Source organism: Anabrus simplex, chromosome 1 (genome assembly GCF_040414725.1).
Source record: "Anabrus simplex isolate iqAnaSimp1 chromosome 1, ASM4041472v1, whole genome shotgun sequence".
NCBI classification, from domain to species: Eukaryota; Metazoa; Arthropoda; class Insecta; order Orthoptera; family Tettigoniidae; genus Anabrus; species Anabrus simplex.
In genome coordinates this window covers 1,023,519,158-1,023,538,581 of record NC_090265.1, presented here as the reverse complement: position 1 = coordinate 1,023,538,581, position 19,424 = coordinate 1,023,519,158, and the positions used below count along the sequence as shown (strand labels likewise).

Genomic DNA, 19,424 nt, shown 5'->3' with positions numbered 1-19,424 from the left:
AGTGCAAGCCTCCTTCAACCAATCGACGGGAAATTGTTCTGGTCGATATTGGAACAGCCAGGGTGTCTTGCACATGCTGAAGAATGGCGGTTGACGTGGCGTGCGGGGCTGCCACCGCTTGGCGGCGGATGTGCCGATCCTCGCGTGCTGACGTCACTCGGGCTGCGCCTGGACCCCTCGCACGTGCCACATGTCCCTGCGCCAACCATCTTCGCCACAGGCTGCGATTTGACGAAGCGACCTACCTGCCCTTCTCAGCCCGATCACCATACCCCTCGTAAAGTCGTCTGTCTGCTGGAAATGCCTCCGTTGACTGCGGCCTGGCATTCTTAGCTATAAACGTGTCCTGTGGCACACGACAACACGTTCTACAATGACTGTTGGCTGAGAAATCACGGTACGAAGTGGGCCATTCGCCAACGCCGTGGCCCATTTATCGTTCGCTACGTGCGTAGCACAGCGGCGCATTTCACATCATGAGCATACCTCAGTGACGTCAGTCTACCCTGCAATTGGCATAAAGTTCTGACCACTACTTCTTGGTGTTGCATTTGCTCTGTCAGTCAGTGTATAATCCCTTTTTTCCCTTCATTCTTCATGTGATCATTCCTTTACGTTTATATCATTTCGATAGTCAACTTCGTTATCTTCCAGATCTATTTTTTTTATTTTTTTGCTAGTTGCTTTATGTCGCACCGACACAGATAGGTCTTATGGCGACGATGGGGCAGGAAAGGTCTATGAGTGGGAAGGAAGCAGTCGTGACCTTAATTAAGGTTCAGCCCCAGCATTTGCCTGGTGTGAAAATGGGAAACCACGGAAAACCATTTTCAAGGCTGCTGAGAGTGGGGTTCGAACCTACTATCTCCCGAATACTGGATACTGGCCCCACTTAAGCGACTGCAGCTATCGAGCTCGGTATCTTCCAGATCAATGAGGGTTAACTACAATGCGGTTTCCCAGAATATAAAACAAACCACAACCCCCATTCCCTGCTAGTCCGTGTGACGTATTTCGATAGAGTTTAATGAAGGGTAATAGCAAAGGACTTCACGGAGCATATTAGTAGTGCAGTGAGTTCGCAGTGACAACACAATAACCAAACAACAATAAAACGCTGGGCAACTAGAAGAGAACACTGGATGGTACAAGATAATATCCGGACAGTGAGATTACAAGGATATAAGAGTTTTTTCAGGAATATTAAAGAAAATCACTTTAAGAAATATAAGTATTCAAGCACGAGCAAAGGAACAGGACGTCATCTTTCTGATCATGACAAACGATAGGAAATCTTTTACAAATGTACACATAAAGCGTGACAGTACTCCATAGGTTACATTACATATAATCTGAGTGAGATTTGTCAAGTACAGACTGAAATACATAGAAATGACCTTTCCAAACCAAGTTTGTACGAATATGGAGAATACAACATATTTAGGAAACACAGGTGAACAATCGAATAGGACACTGCTAGGTTAAAGTGACAGAAAGACTCCAGAATCTCCTCAAAGGAAAAGATATAGAGGAAAATGTATAATTTCAAATCGAAGGCATAAGCATAGCTAGGGGACGCTGAGCGGACGGGGTGTTATCAAGATAACACGTTAAAAGAAACAGTCCACATATACGAAGAATGATCAGTCTACAATCTTTAGCGAAACAACCCATCATCACAGAATAACTCATACAAACGGCGTTGAAGTTTTCTGAGGTATTGAGCTAAATAATATCGTGTTTCTCAAAAACCACAACATTGAAAGAACATAATAAGTTACATGAATTAACAACCCTTTGGCTCTCATATAGATTTCAAGATCGAGCAGATTACCTGGGAGTAGCTGATCTTTTCAAATCTATCTTCTATAATGAGAAAAAGAAGTGTGTGTGTGTATGCGTGAGAGAGAGAGAGAGAGAGAGAGAGAGAGAGAGAGAGAGAGAGAGCGGCGATGCCCAGCCGAATCTTCGGGATACAGAGATCTGAAATTTTGAACATTAGGTGGATGGAAGAGATTCCGAATGCACCTCGAAGCCGGATTATTTTTCTTGGTGAGTTCCTATGTAGGCCACTAGAACAAGGTATTTCAGAAGGTGAGAAATATGCAAAAATAATTGTAAGTAAACAATGCGATTCGTAATGCACCACATTTAAAGGACGTGTTAAGCGATAACAATAGATGAGAAAGACCAAGACATGAACGGTCAAAAACAGACCAAATAATAATAATAATAATAATAATAATAATAATAATAATAATAATAATAATAATAATAATAATAATGAGCCTCCGTGGCTCAGGTGGCAGCGCGCCTCGGCCTCTCACCGCTGGGTTCCGTGGTTCAAATCCCGGTCACTCCAGTGAGATTTGTGCTGGACGAAGCGGAGGCGGGACAGGTTTTCCTCTGGGTACTCCGATTTTACCTGTCATACTTCATTCCAGCAACACTCTCCAATATCATTTCATTTCATCTTTCATTCATTAATCATTGCCCCAGAGCAGTGCGACAGGCTTCGGCAGACGACATATTTCCTATCGTCGCCGCTAGATGGGGCTTCATTCATTCCATTCCTGGCCCGGTTGATGACTGGAAACAGGCTGTGGATTTTCAATAATAATAATAATAATAATAATAATAATAATAATAATAATAATAATAATAATAATAATAACAAACAGATGCAGAATTCAGTAATGCCGTAGAAATGGGCACTTGATGACTTAGTAACGAGCTTAACGGCCTTCAGCTCTATGTCGAGCGGATTTCCTCAGAGGGTAGAAGCGATTTTTCAATGCGGTCACCGGGCCAGTTGGCCGTGCGGTTAGGAGCGCGCAGCTCTGAGCTTACATCCGGGAGATAGTTGGTTTGAACCCCACTGTCGGCAGCCCTGAGATGGTTTTCCGTGGTTTCCCATTTGCACACGAGGCGAATGCTGGGGCTGTACCTTAACTAAGACTACGGTCGCTTCCTTCCCTCTCCTAGCCCTTTCCTATCTCATCGTCGCCGTAAGACCTGTCTGGGTCGGTACGACGTAAATAAAAAATTGTAATTGTCAATGTGGTCAGGAAGGAAGCCTCAAGGCGGTAGATTTACTGTCATGTGAAACAACTGTGCGGAAAAAATTACGCCACCTCAGCCTCTCCGAAAAATTTAAATGTAGTTATTGGTAAACAAAATAAATCGGCCTAATAGTTAGTGCATAGGGTTCTGTTGCATATCTTGGAATTACACACACCACAGCACACTGACAACCATTGCAGAAACACGCAGTTATTCAATACATTCTTCTACACATGGTTTGTGTCATGAAGGACATTCGGTTGTAAAACTGAACCAAATCCACTCCCTAGGTTTCACAAACCTAACAATGTTGGGGTGAGATCACAACAAGAGTTGGGGATATAGTGCATGTATTCTATATTCTGTGTTTAGAAAAATGTGAGAATTAAAATTTAGCTAGGTCTCGCAATCCAAATTCTGTCGGGAACGGAAGAGTACAATGGTTGACTACGTGAGGTCAGATTGAAAGATGAAAGAGGTGAAGTTGGTAGAAGGACGTGGAAGCAATGTCAGACATGGCTAGGGGTCCCGCGATCTTAAGTTTAGAGCTTAGAGCTACCACTTTTAGTGGCCTTTTACGACAGGCAGGGAGTACCGTATACATATCCTACGCCCCAATCACCGGACGTATTTTCTAGTTGTTGGACAGGTACTCTCAGAAGTCAACAACAATTACAAAAATTAGTAACGAAAAATATTAGACCTGAGAATCTTCAAGGTTGTTTGAAAATCCCTTCCTATGATCAAACACCAAATGCCATACGTATTGGGGCGAGACTACATCGTGCATATTTCTTCACAGTGGTTAATTAATTGAATTAATTTAATTCATTAAATTAATTTAATTGCATTAAATTTTAATTAATTGTTTTCTTTTATTAGGAAAAGCCAATGTAGCCAGAATATTTACAGTAATCATAGAAACATCTTATTCAGTTCCCGAGAAAGTGCCAATCGAGTAGGAGTGATTAGTGAGCACTTTGTGAGTGTGTAGCGTCACAAGCCATACCACCTGGAAGGTGAACACATGTGATATTGCCCTGCTCGTCCCTTCTTCACGCTCAGGGTTGGCCAAAATCTACGCCAAACGTTACCTGATTCCAATCTCACCCGAAATTCTAAAGATCATGAATGTACACGCGTAACAAACAGCTAAAGGGACGCGTGCTGTGCTGTGCAGCCGTCCGATCTGTTTGACTTTCAAAGAGTAGAGAGACAGGCGGGACGCTTATCTCGCAGGCCAGCTGTGTGCTGGGATGGTTGCATAATTAAAGACCCACACGTTAAATGCAGTTTTTGAATTTCAATGCAGCTTTCGAGCAGCTATCACAAATATTACGTCTGCAAAGCTACAAAACGCAGGGAGAGAGATGGTTTATAGATTTGACGTCTGTCACGCTATTTATGATGCGCATATTGAGGTGTATTAGGTATGCAAACAAAAATTAGTTTTTCTACTCGTATAAACAAACCGCCAATAATTATTATTATTTCTCGATATTTTAATTTTAATTTTATTATACATTCAAGCTGGACACACTGTACAGTATATTATCCCCTCCGCTAGGAATGTCTTACGCCACAGTCCGCCTCTGTGGTGTAGTGGTTAGCGTGATTAGCTGCCACCCCCGTAGGTCCGGGTTCGATTCCTGGCTCTGCCACGAAATTTGAAAAGTGGTACGAGGGCTGGAACGGGGTCCACTCAGCCTCGGGTGGTCAACTGATTAGAGATGGGTTCGATTCCCACCTCAGCCATCCTGGAAGTGGTTTTCCGTGGTTTCCCACTTCTCCTCCAGGCAAATGCCGGGATGGTACCTAACTTAAGGCCACGGCCGCTTCCTTCCCTCTTCCTTGTCTATCCCTTCCAGACTTCCCGTCCCTCCACCAGGCCCCTGTTCAGCATAGCAGGTGAGGCCGCCTGGGCGAGGTACTGGTCATTCTCCCCAGTTGTATCCCCGACCAAGAGTCTGAAGCTCCAGGACACTGCCCTTGAGGTGGTAGAGGTGGTATCCCTCGCTGAGTCCGAGGGAAAAACCGAACCTGGAGGGTAAACAGATGATGATGATGATGATGAAGAACAGACTAGATAAACAACTGACAGGAGAGCTGCCACCTGGACGACAGACCTAAATGTAAATCTGATAAATTTCCAACGCTTTTAAAATCATTTAAGAACAGACTAGATAACAACTGACAGGAGAGCTGCCACCTGGACGACAGACCTAAATGTAAATCAGTGGTAACTGATTGATTAAATGTCCGACTCGTTGGCTGAACGGTCAGCGTTCTGGCCTTCGGTTCAGAGGGTCCCGGGTTCGATTCCCGGCCGGGTCGGGGATTTTAACCTTAATTGGTTAATTCCATTAGCACGGGGGCTGGGTGTATGTGTTGTCTTCATCATCATTTCATCCTCATCACGACGCGCAGGTCACCTACGGGAGTCAAATAGAAAGACCTGCACCTTGCGAGCCGAACCCGTCCTGGGATATCCCGGCACTAAAAGCCATACGACATTTCATTTCATTGATTAAATAAGATTTGACTTGGATTTAAATTTTATGTGAAGCGTTTTATTATCATTAATTATGTAAAAATACGAAGTGCTAAATTTGAATATAATAAATTTGATAAACTCATACAGTACTAAGTAAAATATGTATAATCACGTGAACTCCCAGACTCTAGAAGTTATTATTTAATTTCCATACGCGTTATATCCCATATTAAAGAGAGAGAGAGAGAGAGAGAGAGAGAGAGAGAGAGAGAGAGAGAGAGAGAGAGAGTGTGTGTGTGTGTGTGTGTGTGTGTGTGTGTGTGTGTGTGTGTGTTTGTGTTTGATGCCCAGGCAAATCTACGGCAGACGGAGGTCTGAATTTTTTAATGCAGGTAGATTGAAGGGGGTCCAAATTCACCTGGAAGCCCGATTGTTAATTTTCGCTTTCGTTGCTGAGTTATGAACGAAAAGCCGGCGTAAGAAGTGTGTTGAGATATGACAATCCATCGTGTTTTCACCAGGATTAAATGCATTGATTCGGGCCGATGATTTTCATGATAGGCCTCTTAAAAAACAAGCATCATCATCAAATAATAATAATAATAATAATAATAATAATAATAATAATAATAATAATAATAATAATAATAATAATAATGTTATTTGTTTTACGTCCCACTAACTACCTACTATTTTACGGTTTTCGGAGACGCCGAGGTGCCGGAATTTAGTCCCGCAGGAGTTCTTTTACGTGCCAGTAAATCTACCGACACGAGGCTGACGTATTTGAGCACCTTCAAATACCACCGGACTGAGCCAGGATCGAACCTGCCAAGTTGGGATCAGAAGGCCAGCGCCTTAACCGTCTGAGCCACTCAGCCCGGCATCATCAAATGCATAGATTCACTGTCGCTAGGCAACGTACATAAGAAAGACAATACAAGTCAAGGAACCATTTCAAGTCCATGGCGTAGGAAGCCATATTTTTTCCCCGAAACGAGGAGCCACATTCAGTCCATAATATTTGGAATTGTTGGTAATTGTTTGTCTGTGTGCGTGTGTGCGATGCCCGGTCAAATCTACGGCATGTAGGCGTATTCTTGGAAAAATGCAATATTTCACGATAACTGCAAATACTGAGTTCCATTTAGACCCCTGCTGGGGAATTCCTCTGCTCCCATGGTTACAATTGTTTCTCAGCATGCCATCGACAAACGTTTGACATTTACATGAGTAAATCATATTAAGTCTCGAAACTTGGAACATATAGGCTATCTCACAGAGAAGAGCCACTCAGGCCTGCAGAAAGTCAGAGTTGCCATCGTAGAAGGGACTGAAATGATTCACAATGAATTTATATTTTAACACTAACTAGGCAATTTGTTGCACAATTTGCACAAGAAAATCTGTATTTTAAAGTGAGTTTGAAGCAGGATATTCAACCCATTTTCTTGACACAAATGAAAACCACAACCGTTATCTTGAAGGCAGAGTCCGGAAAAAAACACTGTTTATAGATAAATAAATAAAAATAAATTAGTAAATAAATAAATAAACAGTCACACGGTGTAGGAGAAGGAACTCAAAAATGAATCATTTTACCAGAACTCATCACTATTATTAGATGTTATCCTAATTTAACGTTTTATCTAACCATTCTTATGAATATTTTGATTAAATTTTTAATGTTTAAGTTATTTCCACAACAGTAATGACTGTAAAATGACGATGGATGCCAGGCAGATTTCTAGTGTACAATGGGAACGATGACCACTATATCCCTAGCTCATGAATGAAGTACGTTTTCCTGTTTTATTTCTTAGAAGCAAAATATTGGAGCTCGCTCCAACTTACCGAATGTGATTGCCTACAGGTATGGAAGTTTGTAAACAACAACAACCACCTTGGTATAGCGACAGTTGCCACATGGTGAAGTAAATGAACGAGTAGTCGCGGAAGGAGCTTTGTATAGATATCTATTTTCCGCGGAGAAAAGATACGGAACCTGTCAATATTCACAGGGGTTTTGCACCTGTTAAGAGAGAAACTTTCATCGGTCCAAAAGGTGTCGAATTGGTACCATGAATTTACAGATGATCGAAATGGTATGAGAGGAGAAGAGCAGAGTGGATCTCCATCAATATTACATACACTAAATGTGTTAAAATCATTGCTGAAATGGTATTGGAGAAAAGACGTGTGCCGCTAGGATTGTTCAACGAACAAGGCATCAATTCCTATCGGCAAGTGGAGAGACACTCATTTTGCTTCAATAACTTTTATGATAGCCTCCGTGGCTAAGACGGCAGCACGCCGGTCTCTCATCGCAATACCGTGGTTCAAATCCCGGTCACTCCACGTGAGATTTGTGGACAAAGCGGAGGCGGGATAGGTTTTTCTCCGGTTACTTCGGTTTTCCCTGCCATCTTTCATTTCAGCAACACTCTCCACTATCATTTCATTTCATCTGTCAGTCATTAATCATTGCCCCAGAGGAGTGCGACAGGCCTCGGCCGCCAGCACAATTCCTAACCTCGCCGCAAGTTGGGGGCTTCATTCATCCCATCCCTGACCCGGCCACTGACTGGAAAACAAGTAGTAGGTTTTCATTTTTAACTTTTCTTATCGCGTCAAACAATAAGGGAATGTCTAAAGAAAAGGTTTCACGGCCTCTGATCTATAAATCACAAGGATAGAACTAGCTTTTGGCAGGTTAATATGTATGCGTTTGCAGAGATTCGCCCAGATGTGCTAGTTTTGTATCACTCCTGTGTGTCATTTAATTGTGTTGCTATCTTGGCCTATCGTATGCAGACCAGAAAGATGTTTCTATGCCTGTGATTTTTTTAATAAAGAAATGATTCCGAAATAAAATTATTACGGAACTGGTGGTTATACCAACATCAAAAGTGCCACCTGATGACCTCAATATTTCGTCCCTGGAAACAAAAATTACCAGTTGATGTTTGTTTTAAATAAACCATGTGAAACCATTGAACTCACTTTGGGATTTTTCGTCCATATTTGCTTCGGCAGTAAGTCACGAGGAAGGTGAGTCTTGAAGATCCGCCGACGACCATTCTGTGAGCTATTTACAAGCTTGAAGAAGTACTCAAGCACATCAGGAGGAAGTGATCCGATGGTCATTATCCTGAAAAGAAACCGAATCATACCTTAACATGATGAAATACAATATATACTTATGACCGACATGGACACTAAAAATTGAGGACTTGAATTCGGGAGGCCAGGGTACGGTTTCCTGACAGTGACATTGCACAAGTTGATTTTGCCTTAAACTTTTCCCACATAAATGTATTTCGAGAACCGTTCATCATGCTCAAATAAATCATAGTTACATACACAATCAATAAATCATTAGAATAATGCATCATATCAGCTCGACGTAATATGCTGACAAGTTCCTAACCCCAAGTCAGCTCCATGACTAAATAGTTAGCGTGCTGGCCTTTGGTCACAGGGGTCCCGGGTTCTATTCCCGGCAGGGTAGGGAATTTTAACCATCACTGGTTAATTTCGCTGGCACGGGGGCTGGGTGTATGTGTTGTCTTCGTCATCATTTCATCCTCATCATGATGCGCAGGTCGCCTACGGGACGCAAATCGAAAGACCTGCATCTGGCGAGCCTAACATGTCCTCGGACACTCCCGGCACTTAAAGCCATACGCCATTTCATATTTTCCTAACCCCAAAATTTGAAGTGACATCTACAGATTGCACAAGGGAAAATTTGTTGGAAAATGTTGTCAGCTGTTGTATATTACTGTTTCTGCTCACTGGGATGTTCTTTTAAATCTGAACTTAAAGGCATAGCTGGTTTGTCGTTGTTCCCTTCTCCAGATATTGGGTTCGTTCCCGACTAAGGACGATGACATGTGAGGGTGTTCAAATGCAATTACCCGAATTGTTTTTATTCCGACACGTTAATAGTTTCCTGTGAGGTGAAATCTATGGTAATATAAGGGGCTTTAAAATATTATTATTATTATTATTATTATTATTATTATTATTATTATTATTATTATTATTATTATTATTATTATTATTATTATTATTATTATTATTATTATTATTATTATTATTATAGTACTTCATTTTACCTTGGTACTCCTAATTTTGCACGGACATCCGTATGATTCATATTAATTTAATGCTTAAATTAAAAATTGTCATTAAAATTCTGGCACTTTATCGGACAATTTTTCAACGTTTGATCCTTTCTCACACAGTGATGAATTCCCGGTTGCAGTCTGGATCCAACATGTAGACTTGATCTTTTATTTAAAGGAGAAACTGCCATATTCTGAAACGTCAAAAGGCATATTAACTTAGAAACATGTATCATTGTGGGTGCGTGTGTTCGGGAGACTCCAGCAGATATGATTAGAGAGTAAGTGGAGTATTCCAGGAATCTCCTAGGGATGTTTACTCTTCCAGTCAGCTGGTTTAAATCTTCTACCTACTAAATCCTGCTTAATATTACGGCAACTAAAATTAACAGGTTGCTACTACGTAAACAGGCTTCTTATAACATGATCATTAGCCTTGCATATTAATTGTGAGAATATATCTTGCGTTATAGCATGTAGTGACGTCTGTTTTCAATTATATATCTCTAATGTATGCCAGGAATCACTAGGTAGCAGACAAGGCCTGAAGGGGAGGCAGGATGTTTCTGGAGATGAAAAGGGAAGGCTCAAAAGACCATTTCATAGATCGCCGGTGGTGTCTCACTAACCCACCCGTCCACTGAACAATCGTTTGTCACCAATGATGAGGGTGAACGGCAGTGCCGGACTTGAAAATGGCAAGGGGCGTAATTTTCATCAAGATGTAATAATTTTTCATTGTTATTCTATATACAGGAATGATAATTGAATGTCAATTTTTGGCATAGAGCAGACAATATGTAGACCACCTGGGTGACATGCATTTGATCTTAAAATGTTCATGAAATTATTCTAAAGAAACGTTAATTACTAACAAAAATAAGGAGTTATTTGACAAAATTCGTGTGCAAGTTTTATTCGTCTTCACACAAGACGATATTTTTCTGTATGTTCGCGTCATGACGATGTAAATCAGTGATGCAGCTTAGATAAATGGACAAATTTATCGCCATGTAAGTAACAAAATTAACTAAATTGTAATTTCACCGAATTCCTGTCTGACTCGTTGGCTGAACGGTCAGCGTACTGGCTTTCGGTTCAGAGGGTCCCGGGTTCGATTCCCGGCCGGGTCGGGGATTTTAACCTTAATTGGGCAATTCCAATGGCACGGGGGCTGGGTGTATGTGTTGTCCTCACCATCATTTCACCCCTCATCACGACGCGCAGGTCGCCTACAGACGTCAAATAGAAAGACCTGCACCTGGCGAGCCGAACCCGTCCTAGGATATCCCGGCACTAACAGCCATACGGCATTTCATTACCGAATTCTTTTCAGATTTAAAAAGTCTCGTGATGGTTTAGGGCATAATTTGTGTTGATTTAAAAAATTAACTACTTTTAAGTCTTCATTAATATTTAATTTCGTGTGTGTAGTAGTATTAACGAAGAAGCATCTCTGTATGAGCAGATGAAACGTTAGCGCCCCAGACCAAAGGTCATCGCTGTGCGAGCACATACAAGAATATCGCCTATGCCTTTAAGTTATAATATGTATGGAAGGAGAAAACAAAACAATGAAATAACTTATTATTTTCTGAGTAATCCACAAATACATTAACTTTTCTGCAGAATGACCTAATGAATATTTTAAGATGAAACATATTTATTTATTTATTTATTTATTTATTTATTTATTTATTTATTTATTTATTTATTTATTTATTTATTTATTTATTTATTTATTGGTCTGTTTGCTTGTGATATTTCCACTTAATTATCAAGTGAGTTCATAAAATGGCAATGTTGACTTTAGAGAGTGCAGTGGGCTACGATTGCTTATATTTAAAAAAACATTTTTGCAGCTGGGGTAACGAATATGTTCACCGTACGCCACTGGTACAGTACTTTCTCATGTCGTTAATATCCTCTGAGATAATGTACTAACTTTGGTTTTTAACGAAACTAAACTGTTTCATGAAATAGCCATAAAACTACAAACATTACAAATTCAGCACCGTGATTATTTTGAATGCAATGTATTGAAACAAGCTTGATTTGCCAGCTGGGGGCTGGCCTGTTCGATTCGCGCTATATATGAAACATGAGGTTGACATACAGAATTGTTTCAGCTTCTTCTGACAGATATGTTATTCTCTCTATGAAATTGGAAATCCACAGCCTGTTTCCAGTCATTCGACTGGATCAGGAATGGAATGAATGAAGCCCCCATCTAGCGGCGTGGATAGGATGTGTGCCGAAGCCTGTCGCACTCCTCTGGGACAATGATAAATGACTGATAGAAGAAATGAAATGTTAATGGAGAGTGTTGCTGGAATGAAATATGACAGGGAAGACCGGAGTACCCGGAGAGAAACCTGTCCTGCCTCCGCTATGTCCAACAAAAATCTCACATGGAGTAACCGGGATTGGAACCACGGTATCCAGCGGTGAGAGGCCGGCGTTCTGCCACCTGAGCCACGGAGGCTTTTATTTTCTCTACTGTACTCTTAATACACTAAGACATAATGTATGAATTAACATTATTAATATCACCGAAAGTAACAGGAAGATGAAAAAGGAAAATACGATGTGTATTATGAGACAGCATTTATTATCCTGACGTGACACTGCACTGCACCGCACAGGATCGAGCAAGCTAGCTGCGCAATATGGGCTGATAAGCTGCTAAGCTTGCCTTCGGGAGATGGTAGGTTCGAACCCCACCATCGGCATCTCTGAATATGGTTCTCCGCGGCTTGCCATTTTCACAACATTTTCACTTTAATTAAGACCAGGACCACTCCCTTCCCAGTCCTAGACCTTCCTAACCCATCGTCAGGATTGACGTCAGGAAAACTTGGCGAAATCGATATGCGTGACACTGTTCGCAACCAAGTTGTGGTAAAAGTGGCTGAGAAAGAAGGAGATGCATTAACAAACAAAAAGAAAGAAAGATTTCTTCAAAAACCAACGAGTGAACCAGGATCGAATCTGCCAAGTTGGGCTTCGAATGCCAGCGCTCTACCATCTGAGCTACTCTGCTGGGCTGAAAGTAAAATGCTGTTTTTATTTTTCCAAGGTTCAGCTCCATGGCTAAATGGTTAGCGTGCTGGCCTTTTGTCACAGGGGTCCCGGGTTCTATTCCCGGCAGGGTCGGGAATTTTAACCATAACACCAGCCAACATTATTTTGCGGTAACATAGAAAATATGTAATTCTTATAGAAATCGCTGCCTTGATTCCGAAAATGATGCTATTTTTTTACTATCACGTCTAGTTTTGACGCAATTCGGTGTTTTAGTACCTGCATGAATTCGTAAGATGTAATGTTGAGAGATGTTCTCGCGCAACTTTTTTTAGAATACAATTATGTGATTTGATTTGTTATTGTTTGCATTGTACTATAGGTTTATTTCTGTCTAAATTTTCATTTTGTAGTTGGGGATTTCCTGGTAAATTCATAACATACTCCCCCAGATACGCATTAGACCGCGTGGTATGTAGGATTGAAGATAAGACAGTTGAGAGTTTGTCTTTCATCTTAGACCACTTGAATAAACAGACGTATTAAAAGCCCCAACCCTTATGCATTGTTTATGATGGACTGATAAAGCAGTTTCCTTTCAAAGATAACAGTCCGAAAGTATTATACTCAAGAAGATGAACTTGTATTTTGTACGGATGTTTCAAATCTTCTGCGTCGATTGGGAGAAAAATTAGTATGATCCTAGTAACTGGCGTGTTTTATTGACTCTTCCAAAATAAGTTTAAAGGCTTTTTTGCTTCATAATACAAATGTTCTGGCATCCGTCCCCTTGCACACTCCACAAAAATGTCTGAAACATACGAGACCTTACAGTTGGTACTTGAAAAAATTAAATATCACGACCAAGGGTGGCAAATTTGCGGTGATTTGAAGATCATTGGATTGTTGCTGGGACAACAAAAAGGCTATACAAAATTTCCCTGTTTCCTATGCAATTGGGATAGCAGGGCACGGGATAAACATTGGGATACAGTGAATTGGACAGAAAGGAAACAACTACAACCAGAATCCAAAAATGTCCGGAATGTAAGTCATACTGACCGTGAAAAAATTCTACTTCCACCCTTGCACATCAAATTTGGATTGATGAAACTGTATGTCGAGGCATTAGATAAAAGTAGCCTATGCTTCCAATATTTATCCACTTTATTTCCCTCATTATTAGATGCAAAAATCAAAGAAGGCGTATTTGATGGACCACAGATTCGTAAACAGATGAAGGATAAAATTTTCACAGACACGATGACCAAAATTGAGAAAGAGGCATGGAACGCATTCAAAGATGTAGTGACTAAATTCCTTGGCAACATTAAGGAATATCAATACAAAGAAACTGTAAGGAAAATGTTGGTAAAGTTTAAGGAACTCAGTTGCAATATGAGCCTTAAGCTTCATTTCTTAGCTTCGCATCTGGATTATTTCCCTCTAAATTTAGGAGCTGTCAGGTGAAAGGTTTCACCAGGATCTCAAAGATGCAGAACGACGCTATCAGGGACGTTGGGATGTGAATATGATGGCCGATTACTGTTGGTCGATTGCACGAGACGACCCATCTAGAGATCATTCAAGAACTTAAAAAACCCGGAAATTCCACAGAAAACGCGAAAAGACGGAGGTGTGAATCTAACCTGAACATAATGTACGTAACAAAACTATGTATGTTTAACCATGTAATTTTTATTCAAGGTACGGTTATATTAATTTAAAAGCAACTGTACAGTCGAAACAAAAAAGGCGCTTTATGCTTCAGTTTCACGAATTTCAATATACATTAAAAATATAATACCTACTATCTACTTGCTTACAAAGCAGCATTTATGTGTATTCAGTGCATGCAAAATATGATTACGTTTTGCAAGCTGAAATTTACATTAATACATCAAATTTAATCAATACTAAGTATCAACAATTTTACGTAAGAACAAAATAATATTTTGTAAAATTGCCACCAAACCAGACGTGATCCGCCAAAACTAATTTTTTTCTCGAATTCTTCGTTAAGAAATTCATAAAACCCACCTAGTTTCGTTTTTACCGCACAAAAAATGCTTTATTTTGCAGGCTAGTGTAATTGGTTAATTTCACTGGCACGGGGGCTGGGTGTATGTGTCGTCTTCAGCATCATTTCATTCTCATCACGACGCGCAGGTCGCCTACGGACGTCAAATCAAAAGACCTGCACAAGGCGAGCCGAACCTGTCCTCGGACACTCCCGGCACTAAAAGCCATACGCCATTTCATTTCATTTGTCCAATCTTTGCCAACTGTGTAGTCATTTTAAAACAACCCTTCATTTGACAACAATACATTCTTTATCTAACTTCCCATTACACACTTCGAGGGCCTACAGAGAGTAAATTACATTTTAAATAGGAATTCATGTCCTCGCTACTAACTAAGCACCAGTGAAGTTTCCAACTCCACTTACAAGAACGGCGACCACCCACTTCGATATAAGCATTGTTCCTGCGTATCTTGTTCCGGTACACTGTCTCACCAACACATGGTAGTCGAACGTCCGCCGCTGACATAACACGCACAAGCTGATCTTCCTCTGACTCCATTGATTTCGACTCCTGCGCCACTTACATGAAATTTTAAGAGAAACGCTGCAGCAAAAATGTGCGTACTCCACTGCACTCACTGATGTGAGGGTGTGCACATGACGAGTTGTCAGAGCAATGAGTGCTCTCGTCCATTACTCTCGGCTTTCTAGAGCGGGACCGCCATCCCACTGTCAGATAGCTCCTCAACTGTTCTCAACTAAGCTGAGTGGACCTCAAACCAAACCTCAAATCTAGGTAAAACTCCCTGATCTGACCGGGAATCGAGTAAGGTACCTCCAGATAAGAGCCAGTCTCGTCCTATAATGCACTTCCTACTTCAAAATGAACACCCATAGCAATTGTCCGGCTCCATGGCTAAATGGTTAGCGTCCTGGCCTTTGGTCATAGGGGTCCCGGGTTTCATTCCCGGCAGGGTCGGGAATTTTAATCATAACTGGTGAATTTCGCTGGCTCGGGGGCAAGGTGTATGTGTCGTCTCATCATCATTTAATCCTCACCACGACACGCAGGTCGCCTACGAACGTCAAATCAAAAGACCTGCATTTGGCGAGGCGAACTTGTCCTCGGACACTCCCGGCACTAAAAGTCATACGCCATTTCATTTCACCCATAGCAATTAAGTCATAACCAAAATAAAATATACACATGACATAATTACGATGAAACTACGGTAGTATAAATATTTTACGCCTTAATAGAGGCCTTAGAGTCCAATTCCACTTTTAGAAAATGCTGTTTTTTTTTTTTTTTTTTTGCGTTACGTCGCACCGTCACAGATAGGTCTTATGGCGACGATGGGACAGGGAACGGCTAGGAGTGGAAAGGAAGTGGCCGTGGCCTTAATTAAGGTACAGCTCCAGCATTTGCCTGGTGTGAAAATGGTAAACCACGGAAAACCATTTTCAGGACTGCCGACAGTGGGGTTCGAACCTACTATCTTCCGAATGCTGGATACTGGCCGCGCTCAAGCGACTGCAGCTATCGAGCTCGGTAAGATGCGTTGTAATGTTCCAGTAAATTTAGTGACAATGCTCTCTCATATACTTAAGCACTCCTTGTTACCAACCGAATGTGCTGGTATTCGGCCTCCATAGCATATGAAGCAAATGCCGAATCGAGTCCACTACGCAAATGGTCATGTTCCAAGAGAGAAGGAAACTAGAAACACAGAGTAATACTGTTGATATAAAGTGAAATCTATTACTCAATTACTCTTTTATTGGCATAAACTAAATTGGAATAACGATATTGCAACAATTATATAGTCGAAATAAATTATAACCACGTAGTAGGGATCCTTTAAAATAGTTCCAGTCCTACTCTTGTCCGTAACGTTGACAATCAGAGAGATATTAGTATAAAATGGTTTTTCGCATGGGTGACTGATGTGATGGATACTTGTTTTCAAGATCCGATGTCATAGTTCTGGGTACTATTTCGAACTGTTTGTTCGTCAGCTGAATATTGTGAGTACTCCCGTTCAGTGCTAGAGGATTATTACGATTATTCTAATTAATATTCGTTATCCAGGTTAATAACCTCTCCGTGCCAGTATTGTCATATGAAAACCACAGTTTTATATACACTCATTTCCACAAAAACCAGTACACCTTGAAAGACTAGATAGAAAGTTCATTGTTTTGCTATGAGCTTTACGTCGCACCGACACAGATAGGTCTTATGGCGACGATGGTATAAGATAGGCCTAGGAGTTGGAAGGAAGCGGCCATGGCCTTAATTAACGTACAGTCCCAGCATTTGCCTGGTGTGAAAACGGGAAACCACGGAAAACCACCTTCAGGGCTCAGTGGGACTCGAACCCACTATCTCCCGGATGCAAGCTCACAGCCGCGCGCCTCTACGCGCACAGCCAACTCACCGGGTGAAAGTTCATATTAAGAAGACGTGTGCATTAGTATGTTCTCAAATAATAATTAGCATTTGAACCACGTCGCCCCTCAGACTCAAGGTCCACATCGATATCTCGGCACACCACCACCGACTGGTAAAATGTGCCTGCGACTCTCGTTGTTGCTATAAACTTAAGGTATTTGTTCAGTATGACTTGAGGAGACGTGCAGGATGCCTCCAAAACGTATGCGATAACCGTACCATCAAATGAGTGACTTTCAAAGAGGGCGCATTATTGGCGTGAAAGAACATGATGCATCCATCCGGGAAATTGCTGCTCGTGTGAGAGGAAGTGTGTCGGCAGTGCAACGGGTGTGTAGAGAATGGTTCACAGAAGGCCGTAGACAAGACGAGATGGGTCTGGTCGCACCACCCCGACCATCCTCCGAGAAGATCGACACCACATCCGAATGGCATTGCAGGACAGATCTGCGTCCTCCTAGGTTATGGCGCGACAGTGGAACAGTATAACAAATTGTACACTGTCAGAAGTGACATCCCGTCTCAGTTTATAACGGTCTGGGTTACCGGCGCGTAGTCCATTTCTCCGCCTAACTTTGACTAATGTGCATAAACATGCTAGACTGCAATGACGTATGGAACGACGTCACTTGGGACAGGAATGGCAGCAGATAGTGTTTTCGGACGAATCCAGGTTCAGTTTGTTTGAAAATGTTGACCGCATTTTGGTTCGCCACCGACAGGCTGAGAGGGAGAGATACATCACATTGACTACATTCGCACAAGACATACAGCGCCAACTCAAGGCCTTATGGTGGTGGGGTGTTATTGGGTACAATCATAAATCACAGTTGCTGCGTGTCCAGGACACTGTGACCAGTTTGAACCACGTGAATGATATCCTACGACCCGTAGCCATACCTTTTCTGCATGACACCCCAGACGCCATATTTCAGCAGGACAATGCGCGACCACATGTTGCTGCAACAACGCATGCCTTCTTGTTGTAACAGGATGTCAAACTGTGGCCCTGGTCCGTCCGATCACCGGACTTGTCGCCAATCAAAAATTTGTGGGGTATAGTGAAACGACGGGTGCGGCGCTGTGACCCAATGCCAACCACCAAAGATGAACTGTGGAACCAGGCTAATGCAGCATGAATGGCTATACCCCCAGGACGCCATTTGCGCCATATACGCGTCGATGCCTTCACGCATGGAACAAGTTATCAGTGCCTATCGAGGACCCAGTGCCTACTAGGCAACAAGACACATGCTGAACCTAGGTGACTGCAATGCTAGTCGTTTCTGCAGAACATACTAATGGACATGTCCTGTGAATATGAACTTCCTATCTCTAGTCCTTCAAGATGTTCTATTTTTTATGAACATAAGAATAGATAGGATGGGATAAGTGATTCAAAAGTTCAAGTTTTCCCCACACTCTGTATTTTCTTAAGGGGAGTTTTGGACAATAAGGAACAAAGCTGAATGTGGTGTGAATGGCATGGAGCTAGGACATGAATATATTAGCAGTCATGTTTCATTTGTCTATTCACGGGAGAGCGTGTGGAGACGTGAGAGTGCTTAACAATGTATTTGTCCTTAGTTAGGAAATGGTCCTCTCTAAATAACCAGAGAAACAAGGAAATGCCATTTGGTCCTTGTTTCAATGACGGTGAAATCCGTGGTAGAGAGGGTGTAACGACTGCATATAGATGTAATATTTTATATGCAGGCGGCTTACGAATGAAGGGACCGATTATCTCCCGGTATAAGGAGATCCCCTATACCAAGTGCCAACAGTCTCTTTGAGAGTGGATGAGCGGGTATGGGTAAGGGTACTCTATTGTCCTGGCGACAAGAATTGTTCCCAAAGGCGGAGGAACCAGTTTGGTCAACGACATTAAGATGCAGAAGGCAACGGGGAAACCACTGCATTAAAGATCATGAGAGATATTCCAATAAATTCAGAGGGCATGGCTGCAATGTCAAGATCAGAGCTGGTCGTGTGGATCATCAACCTCCGTTCGGAGACGACGTCTTAAGAAGAACAAGGGAACTGGTAGGATATTGTATGTGCATTGCCGTGGAGTATTTGGTTGTAGACAATTCCATGACTGGTCTACATGAGTATACAGTCCAGGGCCTCTCAGGGTGCATGCGCGCGGTGCATGCACTGTGCACGGTGCAAAAGACGACTTGGCTTGGTTGACCAGAGTGCAGACCCCCACTCCTCGATTTGGAGCAATAG

General features: G+C 41.9%; 1 protein-coding gene across 1 annotated transcript in view; it reads right to left on the bottom strand.

The window, feature by feature from the left end:
• Positions 1–19,424, bottom strand: part of LOC136857912 (luciferin sulfotransferase) — a 278,523-nt gene that overhangs the window by 64,236 nt on the left and 194,863 nt on the right. The window contains exon 4 of the mRNA XM_067136977.2: positions 8,561–8,708. Within this exon, the coding sequence (XP_066993078.2) occupies positions 8,561–8,708 (148 nt within the window). The remainder of the gene's footprint in view (positions 1–8,560; positions 8,709–19,424) is intronic.